The sequence below is a fragment of the Calonectris borealis genome, chromosome 27, assembly GCF_964195595.1.
Source record: "Calonectris borealis chromosome 27, bCalBor7.hap1.2, whole genome shotgun sequence".
Taxonomy (NCBI): Eukaryota; Metazoa; Chordata; class Aves; order Procellariiformes; family Procellariidae; genus Calonectris; species Calonectris borealis.
Genome location: NC_134338.1, coordinates 6,190,743 through 6,218,431, shown reverse-complemented (window position 1 = coordinate 6,218,431; position 27,689 = coordinate 6,190,743). Strand labels below are relative to the sequence as shown.

General features: G+C 44.3%; 1 protein-coding gene across 11 annotated transcripts in view; it reads left to right on the top strand.

The window, feature by feature from the left end:
* Positions 1-27,689, top strand: part of AAK1 (AP2 associated kinase 1) — an 85,000-nt gene that overhangs the window by 25,874 nt on the left and 31,437 nt on the right. For 9 of the 11 annotated variants that reach the window (XM_075174566.1, XM_075174567.1, XM_075174568.1 and 6 more), the window contains exons 3-16: positions 714-832; positions 2,901-3,009; positions 5,207-5,349; positions 10,647-10,768; positions 12,274-12,355; positions 14,348-14,480; positions 15,516-15,619; positions 16,612-16,691; positions 18,188-18,342; positions 18,468-18,751; positions 19,582-19,794; positions 22,697-22,926; positions 23,575-23,732; positions 24,122-24,238. In XM_075174566.1, the coding sequence (XP_075030667.1) occupies positions 714-832; positions 2,901-3,009; positions 5,207-5,349; positions 10,647-10,768; positions 12,274-12,355; positions 14,348-14,480; positions 15,516-15,619; positions 16,612-16,691; positions 18,188-18,342; positions 18,468-18,751; positions 19,582-19,794; positions 22,697-22,926; positions 23,575-23,732; positions 24,122-24,238 (2,049 nt within the window). Of the gene's footprint in view, positions 1-713; positions 833-2,900; positions 3,010-5,206; positions 5,350-10,646; positions 10,769-12,273; positions 12,356-14,347; positions 14,481-15,515; positions 15,620-16,611; positions 16,692-18,187; positions 18,343-18,467; positions 18,752-19,581; positions 19,795-22,696; positions 22,927-23,574; positions 23,733-24,121; positions 24,239-25,449; positions 25,546-27,689 lie in introns of all 11 variants that reach the window. The other 2 variants (XM_075174565.1, XM_075174569.1) reach the window with 1 other exon arrangement.

Below are 27,689 nucleotides of genomic sequence, written 5' to 3'. Positions count from 1 at the left end.
AATCAGTTTCCTATTTCTGTCCAGGAGTACAAATGTAAAACCCATATATTTTGATGCGTTGCTAGCAGAGATGAAAGGCTTTCATCCTAAACAAGTCAAGTATGTCCTGGGAGTCCTGACTTTACTAATAGCAATGACCACAAAATGAATTCTGCTTTTTTTTTTTTCCCCACTCTGCTTGTTCTTCTGTCCTTTTTTAAAAGCACTAACATTAAACCATGTGTGGGAGATGGGTTTCTTCTGCTTCTTGCACAAATCTGCTTTGTAATGTAACTTAGACGCTTCAAAAGTTGGGAAGCCTTTTAAGTTTAGGCCTTTAGTAATTCAGTGGATGATCTGTAGCTCTGGTTTCTGTCCAAAGTTGCTGTTTATACTTCAGCTTTCTTCTTCATAATGGAAATTCATGGAGGAATGAAGGACTGTCTGGCAGGACAAGTAACCGGTGTAATTGCTTGTCTTTATGGAGATGTTAAATGTTAACTTTGCTTCCATAACTGAAGATTTGTCCCCCTGGATTCCTTTTAGTTCCCAGAATTAACGGTCTAGGTGGAGTTGGAAGCTCTGGAGCTAAGCACATGTAAGGGGCACTCCCACCGTGGTAGCTGCTGAGTGCCCTCCTTCTTCTGACTGTACTCTGAGGCAGGGACCGGGTTGGAAGCAAGGACCAAGAGGTTTCTTTCTTAATGATTAAGATGATTTTGTGTCTTCCGCAGGTGGATTTGCCATAGTGTTTCTTGTGAGGACTAACAATGGGATGAAATGTGCCCTGAAGCGGATGTACGTCAATAACGAGTATGACTTGCAAGTCTGCAAAAGAGAAATCCAAATCATGGTAAGTCACCACGTTGTACTGGGGCCCCAGACTGGGAGTGGAACGGTGTGAGAGCCTGATTACCTTCTGCCTGTGATCTGTGTAGCATCATGTCGCAAACTGTGGGTTTTCATAGCAAAACTGTCTTTCTTTTGGAAAGACCTAACTCCTGGAATTATGCGACTGTGTGAAAATCTCGTATTGAATTATTTAAAATGTAAATAGTTTCAGTGGACAAGAAAAACATGGGAGCTGAAAAAACAGGGAATCTCAGGAAAATGAGGGGAGGAAAAGCTCCTATGTCAACCCCACGACTTAATGGGAAAGGGAAGAGCTGAAGAGGTGAGCATTGTTGGGGGTGTTAGACTTCAAAGTCGAACAGTCTTCAGGGCTAAAGCCTTAAGCCTTTTAGACTTCATCAGAAAAGGCTGATGATTCTGATGTAACGTCTCTGAACTCATATCAGTGCATGAATGGAAGACCTCAATCCTGAGGTGAATTTGTATCACAACAGCTTCTAATCTTTTGTGTTGGGATGAAGGCTGTATCTGTATTGGTGAGGTTGACTAAAAACCATATTTGTGGGGTAGTTACTGCCTGGGCTTTTGAAACAGGGAAGTGTTTATAATAAGCACTGGGATATTTCTCTAGATTATTGGATACGAGGAATTATATGATAGGATAGCTATTTTTAATAGCTGTTTTAAACTTGGCGTCTCTAAACAAAGAAAAAATTGGCATGACCCACATAGATTTGCTTAGTCTTGTTTGGAGCCTGGTAAACATGGAAAGTGCCACTTTTGAATTTGTATTCAAAGATATTGATGAGCATTTAGAGGAACTGCGAGGTGGGGAAGGAAATATAAAATCCTCGTTCTGCTAATTTACAACACGAGGTAGAGGTTTGGGGTAAATGATCTTCAAATCGGAAGCTCTTACCTGTAGCAATTCTGGGTGTGTTTTTTGAAGTAGCTTTTAATTAGGTTAATATCCTTAAAGTTAACTTCTGGAGTTTGTGCGATAGTGCAGTGCAGCTTTTGGGCATGCTTTGTCATCACCGTAGCTAATGCTACATGAGAAAAGTTGAGATTAGATCTTACATCAAAGGTTTTAGCTGTGCTCACAAAGCTTGTTTACTTGGATTTTACTTGCCGGTGCTTTCCATTGTCTCCATGTCTTTGGTGCCTCTTTGAAATGTGTGGCTAACCTGGAAAGCGAGGGTGAGAAGTATCCTTCTTACTGGGCAGGTCCGCTTGCTCCTGAACTGAATCTTATCAAAAGCACTAATCTTTGTCCTGAAGAACCAGTACGTCGCAAAAAGGAAATATTTTCTTCTTTCCTAGCTTTTGTGCAGTAAAGTATTTGAAACTTAACTGCACTTTTTGCAACCCTACAGCGTTACAGCAGAATGTGGCCAGCAGAATCTTGATTTCTTTTACTGGTGAAGCTGAACATCGAACTGGACTGGCTATCACACCTGGGAGCGTGTGTGAAGCTGGCAGTCCCAAAGAAATGACTTTTCCCTACAGGTTTAGCGTGTGTCACGGTTAAGTCATTGATATGAGAACTTGTGCTTTAATCCATTGAGTTACTTAAAATAAGGTACCTCTAAAAGCAAGGTTAAAATTTATTTTATTACCTTAGTGGGTTTTTTTGAGCATGCGGAGATTTGAGATACTGTTTGCCAGCAGAAAGGTGGAAGGAGGTGAGAAAAGTACGCACACCATGTACTGTGCGTGGCCACCACAAAACATCTGTGTTCTCCCCTGTATGTAAAGGAGGAGCAGCTCCAGGTAGCTTGGCCTGGGCCGTCTGAGGGAACGTGCAAACATCTGGACCGATCCCTGAACAAGTTAGTTCATCAGGTTGCCTGTTTCTCTGCTGTTTTTCTCAAGTCCTTCTGGAAGGAAAACGGGTGGAGACAGACCTCAGATTTGCTCAAGTTTTGTATGACAATTACTGCAAAGTGCCAAAAGCTTGCGCCTATATAGGAGAAGAGCTAGGAAAGCTCTTCAGTGTAGAGGAACCAGATTAAAATGTTGCTCACTTTATATGGCTGGTTTATGCTTTGAATGTATTTATCTTGCAGCGGGACCTATCTGGCCACAAGAACATTGTAGGATACATTGATTCCAGTATAAACTCAGTAAGCAGCGGTGACGTGTGGGAAGTGCTGATACTAATGGATTTCTGTCGAGGTGAGTGTGGGCTCAGCGTTTTGTTCATTGGTAGATTTGTCCCTTCTCAGTGCTTACAGGAAACTTGCACAACATCTTCCTTTAAAAAAGCCAAACCTGTTCCTAGGCTGGCCCTTCCTTGGCTACCAAGGAACGGTTTTTAACAAAGCAAAGCCAAAACTAAGTGTGAGAAGTGGATGATTTGTGAGGCTGTGTTGACCCTATTAATGGGACTGGTACCACCTTTGCCGTGCCCACTGTGGTCCTAGATCCTTTCTGCTATGAAGGAGAACCCTTAAAAAGATATTGCTGTTTTCTGTAGGCTGGTCCACACAAGAAGTGGCTCTTCTAAAACTGCCAGGCTGTGGAATGAAATTCTTCTTCACTTTTTGTTATGTTGCAAGCTTTTTCCACTTCAGTCTGACTTAGGATTGCTGGAAGAAGCTTGAAATGGATAATGTGAAGCCAAAAAGAATTCCTTTTACCTCTGACCTTTTTGTTTGGCTGTCTCTAGCCAGTTGGGCTCTTCCAGTCTTTTCCAGCTGTCCCAAAGCTTTGATGTCTTGTGGCTAGGATGTGGTGTTTGGAAAATGACGCATGTGCTGTGCTCAAATGCCTCTCGCAGGAATAGTGTTAAGCAAAAATAATGTTTTGGCCAGGTGACTTCAGAAGTCTGTGGCTGTTTTGGATGGTGGCAGCTGATGGAAGTAGGTATTCTTGGGGCTGTTTGGCTTTTAACTGACGCCAGGTGTATTGTAGCGAGAACAACCAGATGCCTTTAAAAGTGTATGGTACAGCTTTCTGTTCTGCCGTGCCCTCTTTGCTGCTTTGTTTTGATGCAGGAATCTTGACTAACTTGCGTTGGGTTTGTTTCCTGGTAAAAGGAAGAACCTTGTGTGTAGTTTTGCTGAAGGAATCATTATGCAAGTTCTCTATAAGCTTAAGCCTAAACATCACAAGGAGTGTTGTGAGAAATAGGTCTGGCAATGCTGGTAAATCCATACTCAGCTCCACGTTGCAGACCCCGCTATGGAGGGAAGTGCAACCCATAGCAATTCGGAATGCACTCCCTCCAGCTGTATTAGCCTCCCCTCTGTGTCAAATTTTGGGCAGATGAAGTAAAATCTGTCTTTCAAGATCTGTGTTTTCTTCCATCTGAAAGGAGGAGAGCTGCAAGGTGGTATTTCTCATGTGGCTTGCTTCTGCCAGATGCTTTGCTCAGCACACACCTGCCTCTGTCTCCAACATTCAGACTGAAGCACAGGAATTGCTGTTATACGTTGGATTTTCCCTTTCCTTTTGTGTCAAACAGCTTCCAAACCAAATCAGTGTGTCTTTGTGTGCAGAACTGCACTCACTTTGAGTGCAAAATGTTCGCAGCTGTACTATTTATTAAGCTGAGCTTTTCTTTTGTACCATGAAAATAAAGTTTCCCGACACTTGTGATGTGAAGTGATACAGTTTTGTTTTGCCAAAGGTTCAGAAAGGAGTTTTTTCTCTGTGTATATAGGGTGTTTTGCGGGGGGAAGAACCTCTGTGTGGATTGTTTTGAAAGGTCCTTGACAGCAACAAAACCTCAAAGTTGAGGCAAATTCAGGACTCATTCATGGAAACTTGCTTTTTTTTGTCTGGAGTTTCCCTTGTCACAGACAGATTTTTTTTTTTTTTTTTGCCAGTCTGTGACTTTAGCCAAGCCACTTAGTAGTGTATGGGTTTTTTGAGTGTCTCCCTTTTTCCCTCCTCTTGCTTACATGTGGCAAACTGTGGCCCCAAATTCAGCCTTTTATTCCTCTAGTCTTCAGACAAAAAAAGTCTTATTTTGAAGAAGAAAGAAAGATATGGCTTAATCAGAATTACATTTGAGCCGTTAACACAGCCAGGTGAATGTGGGCCTTAGAAGCTAACTTGCTGCTCTTGAAGCATTGTTCAAAGACAAGATGAGATGTTACGCCTGCCAGCAGATATGCAAAACTTCCTGGAATTTAGGCAAGGAAATGAGAACAAAACAGGATGAGTAAGCAGATTGCAAAAAGCCTCTGGGGTAGGCTTGGTGCAAATTCTGAATTTGAACTCATGAACTTCTTGTGCGCTGACTGTACAGCCACAGTTTGATGGGAAGCTGACTAAGACAAGCCATGTCTGGTAGGACTGGGGCTTAGACCAGGCCAGACTTCATTTTGCGAACCTGCTCTGATTCTTGGTGTTTGTTTCTCCTCAGGAGGTCAAGTGGTGAACCTCATGAACCAACGCCTGCAGACGGGGTTCACGGAGAATGAGGTCCTGCAGATCTTCTGTGACACCTGCGAAGCCGTAGCCAGGTTGCATCAGTGTAAAACGCCAATAATCCACAGGGATTTGAAGGTGAGTTGTGGACTCCAGTAATACAGCAGGGAGTGTGCATCCTCCTTAACGTGTCTGTCTGCTGCCTACGCCACGGCAGACGGGCTTTGAATACCGGTACTGTGTTTCTGTTGTTAGTAATGAGGAAAAGTGGGCATAAATACCTCTCTCTATCGGAAGATAAAAAAAGAAATGAGCCTCTCATTGCTGCTTGCCATATGTTTACCATCTATAGATCCACTTAAAAAACACAAATGTTTGTGAAACATTCTGGCACATCTGTGCAAAACAGAATTAGTCTGATGAATTATTCACAGTGACTTTCTACCACCTGAAACACTATTGATGTTATAAGGTAGTTCACAAAAAACACGCTGTAACTTTGTCTCCTAGACCCACATTAAAAGGATCCCTCCAGAGATGCCGGCCTTGGGGCAGGAGTCGTTGGAAGCTTTTGAAACCGGACTCTAACTCTCTGTTGACCATGAAAGTGCATTGTAAAACTGTGCGTTTAGCTGGGAACAGAGCTAGGTCAGCGGGGAGAGCTTTTGAAAAATCCCATGCCTATAATCAAACAAACAAACATTCCCTTTCCTCTCAACTAGCTCGTAAAATGCCTGAATAATATATTCAGCCAAGAATGAGGCTCCTGCGTACATTTGAAATTCAGATGTGCTTTGTGGGTCAGGTTCTGTTTTCAGAGCCCTCAACAGATGTTTGTTTTGTGCCGCTGGCCATTGTTTTATAGGAGCAAAAGATGCCACGCGTGCCAACCAGAGTCAGGTAGCACAGGGGAAAAAAATCCTCAGGGTTTGGTATGCTTGAGCGTGTTTCAAATTATTGTGACCCCACTGCTCAGTCAGTTTGAATATATGAAACAGGTCTGACATCTGTTTTTTCTAGAGTGAAACGGGTGGAGTCTTATAAATTTGAGGCCTGGTTTTAAAGCTGTTAAGGTCTGTGGGCATCTTGCAGGCGTTTCTATAGGCCAGGAAGACTGGTGTGAGAGGATGAGGCTTAGGAACAGGAACCTCTGCAGTTGATATTAACCCCTGCTGTTACTTTTTTGGCGAATCCCTGGGGTTTTTTAATCAAGAACAAACTCATTGTGTGGCATGTGATTAAATTCTAGGACATCTGTGATGGATTAGCGAGTTGGTCTTGAGCGTTACTTTCTACACCGAGTTGCAGTTGAAATGGACTGTTACGCTCTGATGTCCGGCCCACTACTGCGTGCTTAGATCAGTGAAGTTTTTGCAAGGCCTGGCTCTTGGTTGGTAAGCTGTGCCCAGGGTCAGAGACTTGGCTTTTCTCTGCTTTGAGACGTGTTTCCCAGGTGAATATTGTATCATTTCTGTCATGATGACCTCTGGAGCTCCAGTCATCTAAGTACTAACACAGAATGAATAATTTAGATATGTTTTGACTTTGAGTTCAAATTTAATAATGCCAAGGAGGAGCTGCAATTCCAAGAGAGATTAAGAGCCAGAAAAGTTTTGTACAAGTTCTGAGTGTAAGGAAAGGCATCCATTGGGTAGGTGTGTTGTTGGGGTGAACATAACCCTGTTGAAGAGCGGGCAGATGTTGACTTTGCAGACAGCTGCATGGAGATTAGAGGCTTTTTTTGCCTTCCAGCTCTTTGATGTTGCTCTAACACTGGAGGTTCCTGCACAGAGAGCTCTGCCAGCAGAAGGGGTTGTGTGAATAGTCTTTAAGCCCTTTCAGACAAGTGCAGCTGGATTAGTTTCAGCGGCCTGCGGCTGTGATTTTGAGTTAACCCAACAGGCTTTGCCTGAAGCAGAACAACCTCCTGTTGGCACAGTCTCCAACTGGTGGGAAGTGACCAACAGCTGGGGACGACAGCACCGTTAAGCAGCATGCCTACAGGCAAAAGTGGACATCTCACTGTGAATAAAGGCCACGAAAAAGATAATATATCATTCCAGTGTTTGTTTATTAAGGTTTTCCTTCCTGATCTGATGGTTAACTCTCAGGTGCTGTGTCAGCCTGTCCCAGTGTGCTTACAGCTACATGATGTGCTGTACAAAGTGTGATGTTTAGTTTCATGTGCTTTGATTGACTGCCACAAAAACAGGCATATATTGATGCTACTTTTTCCTAAAAATTAGGAAGCCCCTCATGTGCTGCCTCTGCCCTAGTTAGGACCCCCATAGAGGCAGTGTAAACCTACTGGCTTGCCTTGCGTGTTCACCTTTGCTTGTCGTGGCAGATATTTTCCTCACCCTCAGGGCTCATTGGCCATTGCTGCTGCAGGACATTCCCTAAAAAGCTTATTTTTTCTCTCCTCTCTCTGGAGTAAGAACACTTCCTATATCTTTAGGTTAGGCCTTTTAACAGCGCAGAACAAGTGGCCAAATCTTCTTATGGCTATCTGTTATGTTACCCTGGCTGTGAAGTCTCTGCTTCTAAGTTGGAATCTATGCAGAGAAACTATAACTGTCAGATCCCAGAGGAGTAGTGAGTAGTGAGGTTTAGTGAGGTGGAGGGAGGGGAAAATCTCTCTAGGGCTGATAACGATTTATACAACTACCCTATACCTAGTGGCAGTTGTTTGCATAACTGGTTTTATATTTAACCTTGTCTTTCCAGTCTCGCATTCTATAACACGTGTTGTTCAAAGCACCAGCTTAGAGCCAACTTTGATTTCTACAGCTCGGAGCTTTCTGCAGTGAGAGTTCTCCCACTTCCACCTGTGATCTTCTGCTAGTCTGAACCCATCTGGTTCCAGGAGTAGATGACTGGCTTGCAGATGAGTGGCTGAACGTTTTTGTAGTGGACATACAGCAGGATACAGCAAAATACTACGTCAGTCAACCCAGAGGATGCTGTTGATAAAAACATCTTTCTCCTTTCCTTTCCCTACTTTCTGAAATAACCAGAAGGTTGTGCTCTCATGTTAAGGATTTATTTTCTTCTGCTTTCATTTTAGCAGAAGTCCTCCCAGTGTTGCACTTCTCTGTGGTGTGATAAGACAGTCGCGCTGTGCTGCTGTTATCTCTGTGCCTTCTTCCATCACCCTTCTTTGTAATGCCAAGTCTTGCCCTGATGCCACCAGCAAGCCTTAGCCTGGAATTTGTTTGGACGGATCTGTGTTCAGTGTGTAATATATAAACTTTTTCAGTCCTCTAACGGTAAACCCTTGTATCGATCATGTTAACAATATGCCTGTGCCAAAATCAGTTAGTGCTCTTAGATGTACATTGCATTCATTTCTTTGCTATGAAATACTAAGCAAGCTTTCAGAAGTAAATAGTGAATGGTGCCAGGGGAGGAAGGGAGGTTGAAACTTCTCTAAAGAGACCTGAAGGTGCTGGAAAGCAGTCAGAAAGTGTACTTGGTCGTGCATTCCTCCCAAATCGCTGCCTGAGCTTAGAAATACCACTTAGAAGCCATTGCTCTCAGGAGAGGATAACGTGTGTTGATTTTGCTAGTTAAAGAAAGCCTTGTTCCTTATCCCTCGCCAATCTGTGTCTGTGCAGTGTTTTTACGACTTTTCTGGTTTTAGCAAAGAAAGGCATTTGTTTCAGAGAGTAGAGACAGAAGCTAGCTACATTCTGTAACTAACAAAACTTAAGGCAATTCATAGTTTCCCCTAAAGATTTTTGTTTGGGCTCTAAATCTGACTTTGTAAGCGTTGGGCATGTCGAAAGTCTGCAGCCAGAGTTGTAAGCGCTCAGCAGTGCTGAAAACTGGATTGCAGCTTTCTGAGTGTTTGATTGGAAGAAGGTACCTCCATATTCTTTTTAAAAGACAGTTTTCTCTGGCTTGGCAGTCCGTAGCAGTAATTCAGGTCCTTTGTTCTGCTGTATTTTTTTTTTTTCTCAAGCTACTGAACAAGCCTGGTTGCTGGATAGTCCAGTGCTGATGTTTTACAAAACTTGCAGGGTGTTTCAGTGAGAAGTCACCTCAGACTTCTCAGCCAGATAAAGTGGAAAGACTCTTCTGGAAATCTTTGACGAGTATTTGCAGGGAATAGGGAATAACGCTGTCAGTGTTGATCTGCTAGGGAGAACATCTGTGTGCAATGCTTTATTCAAAGCAGATGGATAGCAGAGGGGGGAAGGGGTGTTGTTTAACCCTTGGTTTCAAGCCAGCGTTTCCCCCCTCAGCTGCTCTAATTTGGCTGCATGTTCTGATGCTTAAAATGCTGACTCCTTCTTTTTCTTTCCTTCTTATAAAGATCATCCTTGATGGGGAGGTCTACTTCCAAAAGGCTTTGTTAAAGAACACTTATGTGGTGATTTCTTTGAAATATATGCGCAGTATGTTTTATCTTGTTGTTGTATCTGAGCATTTGACATTGATTGAAGATAAATACATTAAAAATTGTGTGTGTTCCCTTGAGAAAACATGCTGTTAATGCCACTGTACAGATAAGGAACTGGAATACAGGGATGCTTTGCCAAAGCAAAGAACTGAACCCAGGTTTTTCCACATCTTGTGTCAGTGTCGTAACATTTAGACAGCTTTCTTAGGTGGAGGCAAGCTAGGTTTTTGTTAATGCATGATTAAGTGTGAGTATTTAGGGGAAAGGCAGTGACTTTGCTGATTTTATATATATTTTTTTTTTCAGCTATCCCAGGTATTTGTTTCAGCATTTGTATCAGTTGTCTGATTCAGTAATATTTGAAAGAAAGGGGTCATCTTCTCAGCAGCCTGGAGGAACTTCTGCTGATACAACCACTGTTTAGGGAGTGTGGGGTACCCAACACATTCTGATAACAAGCAACTAAAGTGTGAGCATAAGCTGAGGTTTGTTTTCAATGAGACCTGAAGTGACAGGCGAAATGCAGGCAAAGAACTGGTATATTATAATTATAAAGGTATATTATAATTTCATAAAGTATAGAAGAGTGTGTGCTGTCATCCATTTGCCTCCTTTCTGCCCCACTAGACAGCGAGGGGCTATAGCCCTTTATAAAGCTGTGGACAGCTTGTATTACCTGTCCCAAATTCAGATGCCAGACTGTGGGTCATAGTAGCTCGGGGAAGTTGAGCACTGAAGGCACCGGGACACAGTTCTTGTCCTGAAGCACATAGTAGTCTTAGTAGGGGCAAGAAGGAGAAAGGAGAGGTGGCAGGATGGAAGGCAGTGTTACGACTATGCTTCCACGATTTGACTTCTATTTTAGGAGATGTGACAGAGATTTAATGCATATTTTCTTTGCTGTCATGTTATGCTTTTGTGTCAGACGTGTCTGATATGTCTTCAGGCACTAAAACCACTGGGTCATCTAAAGAAAACGAATGTTTTTTTTTTGTCTGAGCAATTCTGTATTTATCTGTGATGCTCGTAGGTTGAAAACATCCTGCTGCATGATCGTGGCCACTACGTCCTGTGTGACTTTGGAAGTGCCACTAACAAATTCCAGAACCCTCAAACAGAAGGGGTGAATGCGGTGGAGGAGGAGATCAAAAAGTAAGTGTGCTTTTCCTTTTCAACTTGGACATAGTTTGTATTTGAAGGGTGATTTTTTTTTTTTTTTTTTTTTTTTCCTTGTACTGGGATTAAATTTTACTCGGGCCTGTTGCAGCAGATTGGATGCTGCTGCATAGCAGTGTCTGCTGCAGGTAAATAAGCGCCTGGGGGAAGGTGAAACAGTAAATTGAGCTTGATGTAATTGCTTTGGACCTGAAAGACTGAGCATACTAATACAGAGAAGTTGCCCACCTTGACGAGGTAGTGACATGTTCTGTTATGTATGGGGTCAGTCTGTCTCTGTCCCTCATCTATCTTGGTTTCTTTGAACTGCAATACAGCAGACAGTAGATGACAAAATCCCTGTCCTCCATGAGCCACTCATCATAAATCCTTGCAGTGACTAAGGGAACGCATGGCCTAACTCCTCAGCTCTTCATAGAAAATGTAAGGACCTCGAGGTGTTTAATCTGGCTCCTTCTCTTGCCCCATGCGTGACCAGCTATAGTGGTAGCAACTAGGTGCACCTTGATGCTTTTAGAAAGGGAACTTAGCTGGCAGTTCAGTAGGACCTCGGTCAGGAATGGAGGAGACTCCACGTCCTTGGACTTGCTTTAGTTTTAACAACATCACTGCTGCAGACTGTCCGGTTCTGCTAATACAATATTCTGGCTAGAAAACAGCATGTTAGAAATGTGAGCAAATGCCTCCTTTTCGTTAGGGTTCAATTACACCTGCATGGATTTCCTAGACTTGTTTGACTGAAGTTTTTAGAGCGCTCCTAGTCTGGCTTTGCAGTCCCTTTGGAATGCCCTATTTGTACACTTATTAACAAGTCTACAAAAACTTTGCCTTTAGCAGTGCTTTGTTGTGATCAAGGTAAATAGCATGCAAGGTGCCACAGCAGAAATTGTAGACCTACCGATAGGAAATCTTATCGTAAGAGTCTCTTAAACCGTGGCGCAGTTTCCAGCTTTTCTGTTTGTAGTGATTTGTTAAAATGAGGCAGATTCCAGCTATAGTTTGAGATATGAAATAACCTTTCCCTTGCTTACAGTGACTCTGAGCAGGAGTCCTGGTATGGCAGTCTATTTATTAGGAGCCACGTATCCAGTTACAATCTTTGTAATACAGTTGGCCAAAGCCCCAGCAGTGAGGACATTGCAGAGGACATTTGACTACTTGTTAATATTCTGAATCCCTGAATATTTCTGTTCTAGTTCTTAAAATGACCGTACTGTTTTGTGAGTAAATTGCTTGCTTTAGAAAGGATCTTGGTTACTGCTTTGGTTTCGGAGGGCAGTTTGCAGTGGTTAGTATTTTATTGTTAGAGGTATGTAGCAGATGCTGTTGTTAAAAGATTTTTCCAATAGATTGTCTTCTTTAGTATCCCTTTCCCTAAAATGAATAGGCAAAGAGTGAATTTTGAATTATTTGGAAATGTGACATTGTGAAGATGCATCTGATATCCATTTTGAACTCACTGATAGATCTTTCTGCTACAGGTACACTACGTTATCCTATAGAGCACCAGAAATGGTCAACCTGTATAGTGGCAAACTTATTACTACAAAAGCAGACATATGGGTACGTATAAAAACCGCTTAACGTCATACCATCAAACTAGACTGCAGCTTGCTTTCATTACCGTAATGACAGGGTAACTTTCTGGCTGGGGCTAACCTAGTTTCTGTATGAGACTGGACAGTTTCTGAATAAAGAGTTCCTCTGCTTGACGTTTCTGATGAGTTACTGCTGAGCAGGGTGGCTTGTGGATAAAACATGCATGCTTCTTTGCATGCTACCTCCCATGTGGGTTTAATTTAGAGATGTATGAAATTCCGGGGTTGAACAGTGCAAACTTGATTTTGTATCTTAAGAGTTAAAACAGAAAATTCCACAGTATTGTGGCTTCGTGTGCCTGGGTTGGGTTGCAAGCACGTGAAGTCAAAGTTACTGGTCAGAATTTAGTAGAAACCCGAGAAAATAGACCTTCCCCAAAAGCAATGGTATACTTATCCTGGACAGTGTAACACAGGTCTGAGTTGTCAAACTTGGCCAAAGACCAAGCTTTTGCACTGCTGTTTGTAATGATCAGTGCAATCTTGCCATGCTTTTCCCGTTGAGAGCAAAATGCAACTGTGGTGTAATCCATTACTGGCTAACCTGATGAAGGATGGAAGGCTTCCCTTTAGTTGGGACGGAGACGAAAAGAAGTCTGTGTTGTTTGTAGTGTAGTGGCAATTCAGCAAATGGGATGCGTTTAAAATGCTAAATCAGCACGTTTGTATGGTTTCTGAAGCCCTGAGCTAGGAAGTAACAAGGCAGAAGCAGTATAAGGAGAGTTTTAATGTATCCTCAATAGCTCTGCATCTGCATATACAAGAGGGAAAATTGCTGGCGTGACATCTGCTGGGAAGAGTTCTCTGTCCTCTCTGTGAGCTCAGCTCGGAGTCAGGAATGCAGCAGCCCCTCTGGGGCTCTTGCTCCGCTGAGTTCAGCAGGAGGTTTGTAGAACTGGGCCCTGTACCAGTGCCGGGTCACTCACCTTGGTGTTAGAAACCCGGAGAGAGAAGGTCACAGCTGTAATAGCGTGAAAAGATTGTCAGGGCCTCAAAGGCAGCCAGAGGAGAACCTAGGATTTGCACTCCTTCCTGTGATAACGTGGACAGGCGGAGACCCAAAGGCTCGAACGCCTCTCCTCTTCCTGGCATGGGAGGAATTCTGTTCCAGTGGCCTGCTGAGCATTTCCAAACGAGCGTGTGGTGGTGTGCACAGTGGGGCCTCGACTTCAAGGCCTGTTGCAGCACTTGTCCTGCTTGTAACCTCCCTTTCCTTAAATCTCATCAAGGTTATTTTAAACCAGAGTGCAATTTAATTGTGAAATCCTATGACAAAAGACATAAGCTGATGATGAGTTGCTTAGGATTAGGAAATGTTTCGCCCTCTCCCCTCTGAGGTGGTGGGAGTGTTTCATAATTAGCCCTTTGTGCAAAACTTGTATCTTCTTTTGAAATAGGTGGTTCTTCTTGCTGTCAAAAGCAGCACGAAAATAGATGGAAGGGTGATATAACCTAGCAGCCTGCAGACTTATCTGTATATCTCTCCCTGGTACCTATTTATAACGGTTGAAAGGTTGTTTGAACTTAAGCTCGGAAACAGCTTGAATTTTTCTTTATCAGAATAAATGTATTAAGGAAGATGGTTACCATTTATTTTTGCTATTACTTTGCTTTTTCCTACCAGTATGTGGCAGAAACAGGCTTTGCCTGTTGAATGACATGAAGGGTTACGCTATGTGGAGCTGTGGGGTGTGTGTCATGGGACTCGCACGACCCCCCAGATTACAGTATCTCAGCCTAGCAAGGGAGAGCTCTTCATGTATTTATCTTCCCATATAGCTATGCTTGTTTTCAAGTTGATCACGTGGATGTTTAAGTATAGGCCTGACGTCACCCAGGATCCCTATAGTAGAACAAGCTAGAGCACTTTCCCTGTTATCTGCAATGGTATTTGAATTGTACCATTCCCTGCTTTGCTTCAGTTTGTTAAATCCTTTGCTCTGTTCTCTCTCTTTAGGCCCTTGGCTGTTTGCTGTACAAGCTGTGTTACTTCACCTTGCCATTTGGGGAGAGTCAGGTGGCAATCTGTGATGGCAATTTCACCATTCCAGATAATTCTCGGCACTCGCAAGACATGCACTGCCTCATCCGTGAGTGTCTCTGACAGTGGCATAATCTACTTCCGCAGAACTAAAAAAATAGCAGAGGTGTTTTGTTCTTATATTCCCTGCTCCTACAGTAAAACAGTTTGGTGTTCTTCTTCTTTTAAGAGACTTGCTTGCACACAGGGGTGGATAAAGTGATCTTTTAGTAGCTTAGGAGATCGCTCTTCGAAAGAAATTATGACGAAGAGATTTCTATTTGGCTAGGCTGTAGTGAACTCTGTGGAAAGGCAGGAAAACAGACAACCATTTGGTTTAAGAGTTCTACAGAAACTTGCACAATAAGCCTATTTATGCAGAAACGTATTTCTCCCGTAATAAATCTATTTGGATAAGGAACTGAAAAGAACCACAGTGACTTAGACTAGTGATAAGAATTCATCTTCTGTGAATTGAGAAACAGAACTGAAATGATTTATAAATAACCCACTGACTAGAGTGAATGTGTAATTAAGGGTACAATGCACTACTCTTGGCAAAGCTGGGACAGCTCTCTTGTTTTCAGCACAGCATTTGATTTTTTTTTTTTTTTTTTCCCCCCCCTAGCCACAATCTTGACTAACACAGACTTGGATGTGTTTGCAGAGCAGCCTGGTATTTTCTTTGCTTATGCAAAGGCGGTGGTATATGCGGCTGGCCTGTCTTCCCGCCCCACTGACACAGCGGGGTTGGATCAAGCTCTTTTACTGCGGGTTCACTTGGAAATGCAGAAGTCAAAACCAATGCTAATCCCTGACCAGGCAGGCTGCGTTTCCCCTCCTTGCCCTAGAGCCTTCGATAGCAGCTACAAATTGTTCACGGCCGTATTGGAAAGTATCTCCTAGTCCATCCTGACTGTCTGTCTTGCCCCTTTCTCTCTGACCCTGATGATCAGCTCAGCCCCTCTGACCAGCGACCGGATGCTTTGAAAGAGGCAGGGCACCCTGTTAGCGTCTGGTTATGCCAAATGTAGCTCTGCCTCAAATGGCTCACATGAATCTGTCTGCTCTATTGCTCTGATACTAGCATCTCTCTCTTTTAAAGGGTATATGCTTGAGCCAGACCCTGATAAGAGACCTGATATTTATCAGGTCTCCTACTTTGCATTCAAATTGGCAAAGAAGGAATGCCCAGTCCAGAACGTCCAGGTGAGTGGCAAAGGAGTGGACTGATGTAGGGCTTTGTGGGAGGAGACTGGAGGTGGCAATTGCTGAATATTGAGCATTCTGCCATATTCTGTCGGTTGTTCCCCAGTTCTGTAATTTTTTTTTTTTTTTTTTTAATACTTAGCAGTGCTGTTTGGGGTGTGTTTTTTGGGGCTGGGGGCAGGAATCAGGGTTTTGTTTCATATGTTATTTATTTCTGTTTGTCCCTGATTTACCTCTTCACCCAGTTACCAATGTGAGGCCAACCAAGAGATCTTGTGCATGTGAACATGGAAAATTAGGCCATGCTTGTGAAACCGATTTGATTTCCAGGCACATTCATCGTAGCGTGTGTAATTTGTGCTGCAGTTGGTTTTAAACATAGCAGTTTTGTGTCTGCTGTCTGGCGGGGACTAGCCAACTTGCATTTGAACTACATCAGACCTTACACAACCATCTGCCCCTTCTTAGTGTATCTTTATAGACCTCAACTGAAAAATAGAGTTGACAAGTATTTTCTTGTGGTGTTATGGACATCTGTGACATGACATTTTATTTTGTTGTTTCCAGGTAAGAAGAAACCTATTTTTTTTTCCCCCTGTGTTCAGGTGGTTATTTATGGTCTTTATGAATATGACATGGTTTTAGTACTATTATGCCTGTATTTTTTTATAGCAGTATTAATAAGTATTGCTGCTATTGTCCCCAGGTTGTTTTTTAAAAATACTCAGGTTGGGCTGTGAAGCTTTGTGTTCAGATTCCACATGTAGTAAATGGTCAAAAAGCTGAACCATATTTTTCCTTTGTGAAGACTCTCTCAAACTACTGTCTCCTCATGACCTTAACATTGAGTGGTTTGTCCTGTGTCCAGCCTGAGGAATAATTGCTTTGGAAATCCCCTGATCTTCCCGTTTCATTGGGATGTTTTTGCAAATTATTTCTGACTCTGTTTTCTGCCCTCAAAATACAAAATTCGGTGTCTTTGGGATCTGCAGAACTCTCCAATCCCCGCTAAACTCCCAGACCCGGTTAAAGCAAGTGAAGCTGCTGCAAAGAAGAGTCAACCGAAGGCCAGGTAACCACATCTGCGTGATGCTCAGCCCTCTCTCTTTTTACTCTCTGTTGTCTTTCTGCTGTTTATTAGGAAAGATGCTTGGTATATTTAGCTGCTTCCTTCTGGGCTTACATTTACACGTGGAGACAAACACTGCAGTCCTGAGGCTTCTGCTTCAACCACATAAATAGCCATTGATCTGAAAGGCAGAAAATGCAGATATTAGGGGAAATTTTTCTGCATGGGGGGGTGGGGGTGGGGCTTGGGCGATACTCAGCATGACTCAACAGCTAGGCTTTTTGTACTGAAGACATTGCTTGACAGCAGCGCTTGAAGTTCGTGCACTTAGATGAATCTACTGCGTCATCCGTCCGGCGGCAGTACCCAGAGTACCTGAGAAGCAAAGTCAGGAGAAAGACTGCAGCTGGCCTGCAGTGGGCCTGGAATTGGCCCAAAGAACGCGAGGCTGCTGAGAAACTGCATTGGGGACTATTGCTGTTTGAGTCTGACCCTCGACAGATGATGACCTGACCCAGTAATTACTGTATGAAATTGCTGTGATTTCTGCAAGAGCCCTGTGATTTCTTCTGGGGGAGGGGGGACACACGAAAGCCCAAACAGTCTCCATCTGAAGAGCCCAATTAGTGGGGAAACCACCGTACTGCTGTGGTTTTTCTTCTCTCCTGCTGCCGCTTGCTCTGCTTATGGTGCTGTAATGGAGACTTGTAAATTCTGTTGGACAAAACTTGTACCTTATTTTCCTGCAAAGTGAGCAGTACAGCAGTGGGCACTCCAAAACCAGCAGTTTTCTTCAGGCTCTGAAATAGGGCATCTCTCCTCCTGTCTGTCAGTCCCAGGAGTCTGCTTTGTTTGTTTTTATAATTGAGTGCAGTTACCCTCACATTAGTAGAACAACTTGATATCTAATAAGCGAATGTATCCACAGAGGGGCAGGGTGGTGTCTGGCTTCTTGGCTCTGTTGCTGTGCATTTTTGGAGCTCAGTAAACACTGAGCAGGGATCAAAGGGGTCCAATGACCTGATTAAGGGGTAGATGTACTAAAGTTAAGGTACTTCTAAAGATGGCAATTTAGACAACTCTGCCCAAAGGTACCAGCTGCTCTTAAGCTAATTTGTTACGTCCTTCATCTGCTCATCCAGAAGCCTAAGTGAATTTAAACAATATGTTGTAGCAAATATTTGAATGAGTTGAGTGATTTTGACAAGTTCCAGCTGTCCAACAGGAGAAGATGCCACAATTGGCAAAGAAGTCAAAATGATAGTGTTGGATTAATTGTTGTGAATGCATCCGTTAAGTTTTACTGTGCTTGCAGTTTTCTGGAAAGAGTCGATGTGTGTGTCTGGATGCCCACAAGTGTTTCAGCTTTATCAGTCACATACTGCTGAAGTATGGATGAGTTTTGAAACCTATACTGTGTGTTACATGCACCAACTACCAGGCTAACAAAGACTGTGCTCTTTACTGCTCTTCCATTTATTCCTTACCTTATTTTGTAGGCTGACAGATCCCATCCCTACGACAGAAACTTCCATAGCACCCCGCCAGAGACCTAAAGCAGGACAGACACAGCCCAACCCTGGAATTTTACCCATTCAGCCAGCCCTGACGCCTAGGAAGAGACCCACAGCTCAAGCAGCCATTCAGCCACAAGGTGAAACGATGTTCTCTGTGCGGTGCCTTCCCGCCGGGCACTGTGTACTGCGGGGCTGTGGTGCGCGTTGATCTAACGCATCTGTGTTATTTTTTTTTCTTTTCTTTTTTTCTTTTTCCTACCAGTTGCAGGAGCTGCTGCCCTGGGCAGCGGTCAGCCTTCGCTCCCTGCAAGCGTCCCCCAGCAAAAAGCAGCACCTCAACAGACTCCGGCACAGCCACAAGCCAAGCAGGCGCCAGCTCCGCAGCAGGCCTCGCAGGCGCAGCCCCAGGTCCCTTCTACTCAGCCGCAAGCCACACCTCAGCATCAACAGCAGCTTTTCTTGAAGCAGCAGCTTCTGCAGCAGCAGCAGCAGCAGCAGCAACAGGCTGCGTATTACCAGCAGCAGCAGATGATGCAAGCTCAGCAGGTAGGTGTGCACGGCCATGTTTGTTGCATGCTTCCTCTGCTAGAGGCCTGCAAGGCCATATTTTTGCATTTATGGCAAGTCCCTTGCTTTTTGGGGGAATAGGTGCAGGTTTTAAGCATTTTCCAATGTCTCCAGTTCTCTAGCAAGATTTTTTGCTACGCAAGGCTGGCATTTTTAACTGTCAATATGGAAGGCCTTGAGATATTTTTGTCACGTACAAACATAAAATAAGCAGTGCTGGTTAAGATTTTACAGCTCCAAGTGTTTCAGGGTCTTGAGATCAATGCTCAACTGATGAGCAGAGGGGGACAATTTGTCTTCTGCTCTCGTGCAAGAAGCCTTTTTAACGGTAAGATTCAGGTCTGGTTTTGTGGTAGACTGCGGTGATAAGGAGGCCTGTGAACACATGATGTGTTAGACGGGATGTGTCTAGATGACAGACTTGCGTGCTTAACTGAGGTGTTTATAGCAGCACAGATCTCTGCTAAAGCATATTTAACAGTGGAAGCAAAGGGCCAGTGAATATTCCTGTGCTGGGGAAAGGTTTAGAATGGATAAAAAGAGAGAAGGAGAAGGGAGTTTGGGACCACAGGACAGTCTGTGCCGTGGGAGCCCCGTACGGGCAGGTGTAACACAGAAAGGGTCTAACGTTAGACCAGAAGGCTGTTTTCCACTGCTCCTTTGCAGATGGTCTCCAAGCCATCACAGCCTGTTACTGCTTTGCCGCTTGCAGTGGCTGTAACCGTTGCCGTGGCTGGCCCCGAGTTCTGGTGGTGGTACCCCAGTTCCCAGCTGCGCAACAAGCGGCTCAACAACTGGTTGTTTCCCAGTTCCCAGTGATGCAGCAAGGAGCGCCAGCACAGCAGCAGCAGCTGATGCAGAACTATTACCAGCAGCAGCAACAGCAGCAGCAGATGATGGCCCAGCAGGCAGCAATGCAGCAGAAGACAGCAGTAGCGGCAGTTCAGCAAAAGCAACAAGCCCCGCCGCAGCCCCAGGCCCAGCAAAGTGCGGCCCAGCCGGCGCCGCCGCAGGAGCAAGTGGTAAGAGCCTTGCGGGAAGGAGCGGGGCAGCGGGATTTGGGGTACGGGCAAGTGCTCTCCTGCCAGCTCCTATGTGCCGGGAACACCCCAGCAGGGCGGCTGGCTTTTCAGACCCACAGAGCCCAGGTAATCGGTGCTCTAGGGCCTGCTGGCCCCGAGTGCATTGTTACTGAGTCGCAGGTTGTCAGCAGTAACCTTGCTGCCTCAGAGACACGTGCAATTGTTTGGACTGCTCTTTCCAATGGGATGCTGGACTCTAGAGTTGTGCTCTGGGTCCATAGAAAGAAGATGAGTAGATGATGAGTAGAAAGCAGATGAGAAGGTATAAGGAGCTGCTTAATGCAGCTTTTCTCTGTCCCCCCCTCCGTCATGTTGCCTTAGAAGACGTGATAAACTCTTTCAAAAATTATTTGTACTTAACGCATCAGGATGGGCACCAGGCAACAGAACTACTTTATGTTGCTGCTTGGTTGGAAAAATTCCATCTTGTATTCAGGGCTGTGACGCAGCGGAAGGTGCAAGCAGCCTTCCTGGTTATTTTTGGTGTTGGGATAGCTTTTTTTCTTTAATGAATACTATGGAAAGGAAACTTTTCAAGGCACCATATTGAAAAATAAATAAATAGAACATCCACTTTACTAATCATCTCAACATGCGTCCAAAAGAAATGCTCTTTACTTAATGGAAAATATGGCTGTCTGCAACAGGGAAATAGCCAGCTGTCCGTAGTGTTAAAGGCAGGGGAGCTGTGCCAGAGGGCAGGATCCCCGTTGCCAAAGTGTCTCCGCAGTACATATGGGAGGAAGCTGTGCCTTTTGCTTTCATTCCTGCACAATCCCACCTGCTCTTGCTTCTTTTTGGGAGTGCAACGGGATGTCACTAACTCTAGTTACGTGTTGGAAGGAAAGCATGTGCAGGCACCAGGCGAGAGGAAGCTGCCCGCTATTTTGCTGTACTGGGTTGCACATGTGCAAAGCAAATGGTATCTGATAACAAACCACTTCAGGTACACAATATTTGACTCCAAACTAAGGGTCAATTTGTGCTTGCTTGTTCATGAGCTGCCAGTTATTCAGGACCTAATTCATCTCTTGAGCATGCTTCCTTTGAAGTGACATCAGGAATTAATTTGACTAATAAACTCCGTAAGCCAATGACCTGAGCGATGCTGGGGAAGCATTGTTTGTTTTACTTTCTGATGTGTCTCAAGGCTCTGTCATGTTCACCCCCTTTGCTTTTATATTAATTTTCAGCACTAAGCTGGTTGTTAGGGTAGGTGACAAGCTTGGAGCTGTTGTGTTCCTGCTCTTGTTATTGTTTTGCTGAATGACCTGGGGCAAGTCAGCTTATTGAAATTGGTGGGAGATTTTCAGTATGTGCAGACAGGTTTTGGATGAGGCCCATTATTACCCTGTTCTCCTATTCAGGAGAAATGCCTGAAACATAGTATTGAAGTGCATCTCTAAAGAGCTTTGCTGGGATTCACTAGCACAAAAACAGTCTTAATTTTATTAAGTCAGCTAGATTGAAAATTAGCCTTATCCCCCCAGAAGGCTGATCAGAATGGACACATCTGGACACTTTACCACTCCTGCAGCAGTCAGGAGGGGAAGAGCAGAGGTCGGCTCATTTAAAAAATGATAGTGAGACGTGGTCTCTGCAGAGCAGGATCTCTGAGCAGAAGATACCAAGCCAGGACCCGTCAAAACCTTTTCACGTTGTGAGATTTCGGCTTAAGAAGCTCTGCATTCATTTCTGTGGAGATTTCGGTACTGCCCTTTTATTTCTCAGCACCAAATGTATTGTTCTGCAGTGACCTATATAGTGAGATGCAAGGTGGGTGCATCAGAAGCAGTCAGGTCAGCTTGCTTCTCAGCTGCAGTGAGTTAGTCACCTGAAAATGCCAGCTGAAAAGCAGGACAGCTAACCACTTGTGTCCCTTGCCTCACTGTAGTTAAGCACCACACTGGGGACGTAACTCTCTTCTCATTTCCCCTTTAGGTCTTTCCAAGTCTTTTCGTCTGTCTTCCTTGGTTGAAAATGGCCTGAGATGATACGGGGTGGGGAACAGGGAGCTGGTGACATGCACAGCTTTCTGTTCTTTGCATCCTGGTTTTCCTGCTTTAAATCCAACCGTGATATCTCACGGAGAGACAGATTTTGAAAAATCACATAATCGGAAGTGATGCTGTTGTTTATCACTACGAAACAGTATTTCAAGTATTTCTGGGTTTGTGAGTTTAACACAAGACTGAGGTAATGGAAAACTAAGACCAGTTTGAGGAAACCCCTTGAAGTTTCCAAAGGATTTGTAGCTGGGCTATCTTGGCTTACACCTAAACCAAACATGCCTGTTTTTCTCCTCCGGATTCTAATGACAAATGTTGCTCCTGTGGTCCTTGCTTTTTTTTTTTTTTTTTGCCTAAGAGAAAGCTAAGAAAACTTCTTGCACAAGATTTCTGCAGAAGACCTGTACTCCTTTAGGGATTTGACCCCAATCACACATTATCTGCTGGAAGAAGTGCTGCTCTTCACCTTGCCCCACTCCATGTATCCATATGAAAAGACTCCTGCACACTGTGATCCGATTTCTGTTTTTACCTCTGCCCTGGATCAATCTCTTTACCCATGAATCAAGTTTCTGAGACCAGCTAGCCTTTAATAACAAGAGCTAGTAGAGGCTTTGCCTCCAGAGGGGTACGGTAGAAAGGAGAGAAAGTCTCTGCTTGTGCATTTGTACTAATCCTGAAATAGTATAGATCAGCAAATTCCCCCGTTTGTTTTTTCCCTCCAGACTACCCCCAATTCATGACTTGAAGGTCAAATCCTCCAGCATATAGCCATTTTTTCATCATGTCTGTTGTTCACGAACAAGGACGTACCATTTTACTTTCTCTCCTAGATGCAGGCACAAATGAGGCAACAGCAAAAACCTCAAACCACACCCCCTACAGCAGTGCCAGGGCAGAAGCTGGGCTCTCTCACCCCTCCGTCCTCCCCCAAGACGCAGCGTGCAGGACACAGGAGGATTCTGAGCGATGTGACCCATAGCGCGGTTTTTGGGGTTCCAGCCAGCAAGTCTACCCAGCTCCTGCAGGCGGCTGCTGCTGAAGCCAGTCTCAACAAGTCCAAGTAGGTGGCTGCTCACTTGGTGTCACAGGGTATAGAGGGAGGGGGTAGATGAGGCTCTTCAGAGGTTTCCTAGGCAGAGCTCTGGGATGAAGGCAGGCAGCAAACTCCGTGGTCTAAATGAGTCTTTGCCTTCCCAAGACCACAGTTTAGGGCTTGGCAGAAAGTTGCTGAAAAAAATCCCCAAGAGCAGGAGTCCTCCTGAGCGCTTCCGTGCTCCCCAAAAGCTGAGCAAACAGGGCCTTCCTCTGGATTACAAAAGCTCGTGTCATTTCAGCTGTTCCACCAGTAGCCCTGGTGCATGCTTCGCGCTTGCTGCCTAGCATCAGCGCTTCCCCAGCGGTACTTGCTAGCTCACTTTCATGGTGTCTACAGGCAGGAAGCCTCCATGTGGGCATTGCAGAAGATTGTTTCAAGTGGGATGCTTATGATGCTTGTTCTAATCCCTGACACCAGGGTGCTCAACCAGATTATGAGTAGATAAGGATAACTGATCACAGCTTTCTGGGCATGCAAATACAATAACTTGTGCTGCGTGTTTTAAGTAGGAAGTAATTATAATGCAGTAGCTTGGACCAGCTCATAGTGCTGGCCAGAGGATTTCAGATGGGTTATTAATGACTGTTGTTTGGTTGGGATGATCACATCCAGATCTGCTTCCACCACACCCTCGGGTTCCCCAAGGACCTCACAGCAGAATGTCTATAACCCACCCGATGTCTCCACGTGGAATCCATTTGATGATGATAACTTCTCCAAACTCACAGCTGAGGAGCTGCTGAACAAGGACTTCGCAAAGCTAGGTGACGGTAGGTTCACGGAGATGGTTTAATACCAGCCTGCTCTGAAAACAGAAGATGGCACGGAATGATGATGTTGGGGTGCTCCCATATTATCATGATCCTCTGTGCCTGTAAGAGCTAAATCCTTCCAATCTCCCTTCTCTGTCCCTGTCCTCTTTGCTGAGTAATTGCAATTAAATGAGCATGGTCCTCAAAGGGAGAGGTACTAACTGCTTTTAAAGCGGCCTTGATCAGCTGGTTGTAGAAGCTACAGTTTAAACTCTGCTTCATCTGCAAGTTATGATTTGCAGGGAAGGGTTTAAGTCACACACTGAAATAGTGTCCTAAAAATCTAGGTTAAGTAAGCAACCTTCAGAATGGAAGTTTTTCCCCTAAATCTGCATCTGGCATTTCAGGGAAAGCTCCAGAAAAGATGGGCAGTTCCACAGAGAACTTGATTCCAGGTTTCCAGCCGGCTTCATCTGCAGCCCAGGCAGATGCATTTGGTGGCTCTTCCTTCACTGCTGGATCAGGTGAGTTTGTGAAGACATCCTACAGAGGCCTTGACCTTGTCTGGTGTCTCCTTTGGTACTTGGGTACCAAGGTTTTGCCATGAGCAGCCCCTTTTATGCCAAAAAAACTCGGTGAGTGCTCTGCGTGTTTCTACTTCTTCAGCATCAGTTCTCACTGAATGCAGCAAAGACCTGCCAAGCACCGTATTGGAAAACTGTTTCCAGGAGCCCTAAATGCAAGTAATCCTCTCCCCCGTCTTATGCAGCCGTTGTTACTGGTGACAAACGCAACTGTTTGATGCTTCCTCACTGAAGCTCACCAGCCCTTGGTGAGAGCTGTCCTGGGAAGAGATTGAAGAATCCTTTGTGGGGCAAGAAGTGACAAATCCATTTACGCTTATTTCTATTTATAAAAAGAGATTTAGAGGAGCTTATAACTGAGCTTGGTATTGTTGGCTCTTACCTGAGAATTAAGGAGTTGAAGTCCCTGACGCAAGAGTGCTCTAGAGGGTTGCTTTCTGAGTTTGTCCAGCTGTTCAGTGCCCTGTGAACAGTTCATGATGTTCCACCAGCCTTTGTGGAGTGATGTTGAGTAGCAGCAGCTCCAGATTCAGCTGTAATGTACCTTCTGCAAAGCCTGAGAAGCATGTGCATTGTTCTGGGCTTTCTGGACGCTGCAGCATGTTCCATTCTTTTAGCAGTTGTCTTTGAAAATGTGCCCCTTGACTCTCCTGTCCTGCCGTTTGGCATAGGAAGGTATCCTGGAAATTCTCTTGGTGCTGACACTGGGCTGGGCACGTCTAGTCCTTTTCTTTTTCTTTCCTCGTAGATGTGAGCTTGTCTAAGCCTGTCCGATGCAAGATGCTGTATCTTTTATTTCAGACAAAGAGGCCCAACATGGGGGCTGGCCTGCTGTGTGTCCTTTGTTAAAGCATTTCACCTTTTGTGCCGCTGTAAAGCGAGATAATAGTACTTCCCTTTCAAGGAATGTTTTGAGATCTGTGGGTTAAATTGTGTTGGAGAGCTATGTGGTAATAGTTGTTTTGTTTTTCTTCTTTTTCCTTTTCACTAGCAACATAAACTTATTCTGAGCCTGCACGCATGTGTTGTTCTTGTCAGGCCGTAGCTTGGACTCTGTAATGTTGAGCTGTGCCTGTGCTGAGATTTTGCTCAATGCTTTCTGCTTTTCTCTCTTCTCTGTTTCACTCTGCCTTTTCTCTTCCTGGTACCAGCTGAGAAAACGAAAGACATTCTGAGTTTGGACAGTAGCCCTCCTCTTCTGACTGTGCCTGATCCTTTCATTCCTCTCCCATTATCCGACACGCCAGGTAACCTGAACTGAGTTTATGAAGGGGGGGAGATTCGTTGTTTGTTTTGTACTCTTAATCTTCCAGTTCTGTTTCTAGGCACACCTGAAATCCTGGGCCTTAGTCAATGGTGCTGGGCGCTGACAAGCTCTGCTGAACTCGGTGGTAGTGATGATGTGCAGCGCTTTCTGCCATCTGTGTGGTGGTGGGAGCGGTGCTTAGGACAAAAGCCCTTAGTTTTCATGGCAGACCCTAGAGTTATCGTATTGTTTCTACAGCCAACAGTGTTGGTGTCTTTAAAGGTTCAGTATTCACAGCCAAAAATAATCACCTGTTCTGACCTAAGCTATTTTCAAATTGGTCTCCAACATTGAAATTGTAGTTTTTGTTATTGTTAATCTTTCTTTCCCATAAGAGTCAGTGTTTCTTTGGCTTCCAAGGTCTATTGCAAATGCATGCTTCGTGTGAAGCGCAAGTTAACGTGTAACCTTTTCTGATTTGGCAAAATTTTCTAGTGCAGTTGCTAAATTTCCATTTATTTTGCAATGCTACTTAAAAGTCTTTCCTGTGTTCACATTTCTGACTGCAGCAGCCAACACTTTTTAGCACAAGATTATGTAAGTGCTTAGGAGCTTATTTGCAAATCAGTGGGATTTGGAATATGGGAATGTTTTTATCTTGGAGCTTCTCTAAGCCCCCTGGTGAATGTGTGTGACAGGTCCCTTCTTGTCAGCCAGACCCAGAGGACAAGTGCTTGTTACAGCTCTCACCCTTGTCCTCAGCTCAAGCTGTGGATCACTGGTGGTTTGACAGTAGAGGACCCAAGCTTCAAAACGATGTGCTTGTAAAGATGGCTTCTCTCCATGGAAAGTTAAGCAATTCAGGAAAAAAAAAAACCTATTTTTTTCCATAACTGTGTGGAACTTGCTTCCTTCTGGTTGATGCTGAAAGAGCACGAGAAATGTGTTTTGGTTCAAAAGGGATTTTTACTCATAAATGCTGCAGTTCGAGAAAAGAAGCAGAACTTACAGGCTTTCTCCCCTATGCCAGCGCTTGCCAGGAGCTGACCTGCCCAGCTATAATTTGAAAAGATCCTACAGAAGGCAGATGACTGCACGTTTTTCTTCCCCCCTTCCCAAATGCTATTGATAGTGTTGGTTTTCCTGACTCAAAGTCTGTCAGCCCAGACTACTGTTTAATTCTCTGCCAGCGTGCTCAACGCATACAGTTGCATACCAAGATGGTTGTTTTCCTTATTGCCTATTGCATTTTGATATAGCGCAACCATACGAAGCTGCGGGAGCTCTGAAATTCTTTGTAGTACAGAAACCACTGCGGAGAAATTGCCTTTCAACCCTGCCCTTGGGTGCAAATAATCAGAGCAGCAGTTGTTGGCAGTTTTTGTGGTGCCAGGTTGCTCATCCCACAAATCTGTCCCTGACCGGTTGTGTATCTTTGCAGGCAGGTGCTAAACCTTCTTCCGCTAATCTCTCTGCCTGCCTGTGTCTGGTCCTACTGAGTTCAGTGGATCCCCTTCCATGGGGGCAAAGCGGGGGGCAAGGGCAGGCAGGAGATCTGGCTTTGTTGGTTTCCTGCAGGTTCCTGCAAAGACATCTCTTTTTTTTTTTTTTAACATAAAATTTGAGGTCGGGAGCTCATGAATGTTTTCAAAGACCAGAGCTACAGACTTATCCTTAGCTTTGAAAACTGAGAAACTGAGAGGGGTTGTCTGTGCTTGTAAATTCAACAGAAAAGATAAAAATCTTTGATTTGGACTCAGGTTTTCAATGTGTGTGTCTATCATGCAGAACAGAGTCATCTTTGTTCTTCTATGTCTGCATTACCTGTGCAGAAGCATCCCCACAGCAAGCAGAGAGGGCTTGGACGTGAGGGGTGTGCTGACTTGCGTGCATTCTTTTAGGTGTGCCCCTTGGGTCAGTAGAGCTAGGATTGACTTTAGTCTCTTAGTGTATCAGCATTTCCAGGTGCACATCTCCAAACTGCCTTAGTTTTGTTCAGAAGCAGCTAAATTTCTGTGAATGCTTGCTAAATATTTGCTTTCTGTTTCGAATATTTTTATTTCTGAGAAAACCTTGATAGCGAATCCCATTGCTTTGAAAACATTTTATGTCTGTCTTTTTATAGACTGGGAGCATGCATAGCCC